Source organism: Aegilops tauschii, chromosome 7 (genome assembly GCF_002575655.3).
Source record: "Aegilops tauschii subsp. strangulata cultivar AL8/78 chromosome 7, Aet v6.0, whole genome shotgun sequence".
In the NCBI taxonomy this organism is placed as follows: Eukaryota; Viridiplantae; Streptophyta; class Magnoliopsida; order Poales; family Poaceae; genus Aegilops; species Aegilops tauschii.
The window spans coordinates 628512504-628514834 of NC_053041.3; the positions used below are offsets into that span (position 1 = coordinate 628512504).

Consider the following 2331-nt stretch of genomic DNA (forward strand, 5'->3'; position numbering starts at 1 on the left):
TCCGGCGCCGTCGCCGGCTCACCGCCGAGAACGAAGAGGAGGGAGCAACGGGTCACTGCTCACCTGATTCAGACAGGCACGGAGCCACATCTCACCTGATGCACTGCCAAGTGGGGCCGTAACTAGATGCTCTGTCAAGTGGGACCCACATGTCTTAAACATAATCTCACTCCCGTTGACGACCATTTTAATCGCCCGAGTGGGCCTTGGCTATTTGAGCTTCTGAAGCGTTGCACTACAGCTATTTTCGTCAACCACATCGCACTCCTTTCAATTCACGTGAAATGTGTCACACAGGAGCTACAAGCACATGTGGATGTCTCCGCTCACTGGCACCCCGGTGCTGCCGGGTCATCTAGCATGCTACCCGAGACGGCCGACGCCCCAAAGTACCAGTATGGGCAGTACTGCTCCCTGCTGGTTAAAACGACCGTATACTAGGCCGAATCCGCCGAGCCACGAGCACGATGCAACTGAGGGCTTCATCAGATGATAAATGCAGTACAATGGACTTGGAGTTCAGTTATGTATGTAGGAATTCATCAGTTCAGTCCAGCCCATTTGTCTTAATGAAAGCACAAGGTATTACTACACCCAAAGGATAGATAAATAAAGTGGTAGACAACAATTTTTGAAGGGGCTTACAATACGTGGAAAGAAACGCATAGCCATGCGTAGACGAAAATTAAAAGGGACAAGTACCGATGTTGCGTACACAGCAGCATCACTAGTACATATGTCGAAATCACGTAGTAATAGCGCGTACTGAGACTGTTAACAAATTGAGCAACAGCTGCAGCATCTCCCATCGTATTTGTCCTGCAGCTTGTCGTACCTCTTTTGCATCTCCTCTCTCGTCTTTCCTTCTTGACCCACCAGCTCCTCTTTGTCCTTCTTGAGTTTCTCGTTGTCCTTCCTCAGTTTCTCGTTGTCCTTGGCCAGCTTCCTTTTGTCCTTAATCAGCTCCTGATTCTCCTCCACCACTTCCTGCTTCCCCTTCTCCAGGTTATCAAACCTCATCTTTATTTTCTCGTCTAGCTCCTTCGCAAAGTTTCCTTTCTTCACCACCAGTTCAGTTTCCGCCTTATTCAGAGTTGCAATCTCAGTTTGAGTCATTATTTCCTTCTTCTCCAGCTCTGTGATATCCTCTCCCAGCTTTCTATTCTCATCCACCAGTTCTTTTTTCTTCAAGTCTAGATTTTCAATATCCTGTCGCAGCTTTCTTTTCTCCTTCACGAGTTCTTCTTTCTGCAGGTCTAGATTTCTAATATCCTCTCCCAGCTTTCCTTTCTTCCCCACCAACTCTCCTTTCTTCAAGTCCAGCTCTTCAATCTCTGTTCCCGTCTCCGTTTTCTTCTTCTGCTGCTTTGTGATCTCCTCTCCCACTTTATTTTTCTCCCTGGTCATTTTCTCGATGAGCTTCTGGGATGCTTCAATGTCAACATTCAGTGTGTTAATCTTGCCCACCAGGTCTTCAATAGTCCTCTTTAGTTCTCTGTTGTCAGAGCCTTGTGCGCCATTCGAACTTTGGGCATTCGATGCCTTTCCCTGCAACAAGAGAATAGTAATTAAGTCCTCTCTGGTTTTCTTCTTGGTCCTTTAATTTCCCCGATGAGAACCTGGCTGCCTGCAATTTCATTCAGTTTGTTTACCTTGTTCTTGGGTTCTCGCTTCTCCTCCACCACTGCTTTCTTGACCTTTGAAGTTCGCCCATTCGATGCCTCTGCCTGCAACAAGAGAGTTGTCAGTACAACTATGTGATAGTGCACCAAGGAAGAACAAGTACAAAAGGTAACAACATAGGAAACAAAAGTCCTATATATGTCTACTACTCTACCATTGTGTGTATTTGTGATGTGTGTCTGTGTCCTTGAACCTTTGCTTCCTGGTTTGATCAATGAATCCTGGCCGGCCATCCCTTATATAGCCGCGATCTGTAGCTCAATGTCCCGTCTTTGTAATATTCCCTGCGGTTTCCCAGCTACGCCCACTCCTATTTTCTTATATCAAAAGGCTCGTTGCCATGCTCCATTTCCTTTTGCAGGTCATATTAGATGACGACTAGGCAAGTTCGTCAACACGCGTAAATTGATGGATTTGTAATGTATGAATTTAGTACGTACTACGACATGATTAAAGGTTCGATGTCAGGAATTTAGTACTACAGCACCGAAAACACTTTTTCACCGGCGTTGCTAGAAAAATAGTACTACCAAGTGGTGATGGGGTGTCGGAGTGAGAAGAAAAGCGGAGGCTGCATGCGTGCGTGCATGTGGAGGAGACCTGAATACCCTCTGTCGCCTTCGCCACGCCAGGAAGCAAACACTTGTC

The 2331-nt window shown here is 46.5% G+C and overlaps 1 protein-coding gene across 1 annotated transcript; it reads right to left on the bottom strand.

The window, feature by feature from the left end:
• Nucleotides 1–519: 519 nt before the first annotated feature.
• Nucleotides 520–1882, bottom strand: LOC109772667 (uncharacterized). Its single transcript, XM_020331371.4, has 3 exons — nt 1838–1882; nt 1653–1727; nt 520–1548 (listed from the first exon to the last, which is right to left on the bottom strand). Exons 1-3 carry the CDS (start codon nt 1838–1840, stop codon nt 775–777), a joined length of 852 nt encoding a protein of 283 aa, XP_020186960.1. The 5' UTR covers nt 1841–1882; the 3' UTR covers nt 520–774.
• Between the last annotated feature and the right edge of the window lie 449 nt (nt 1883–2331).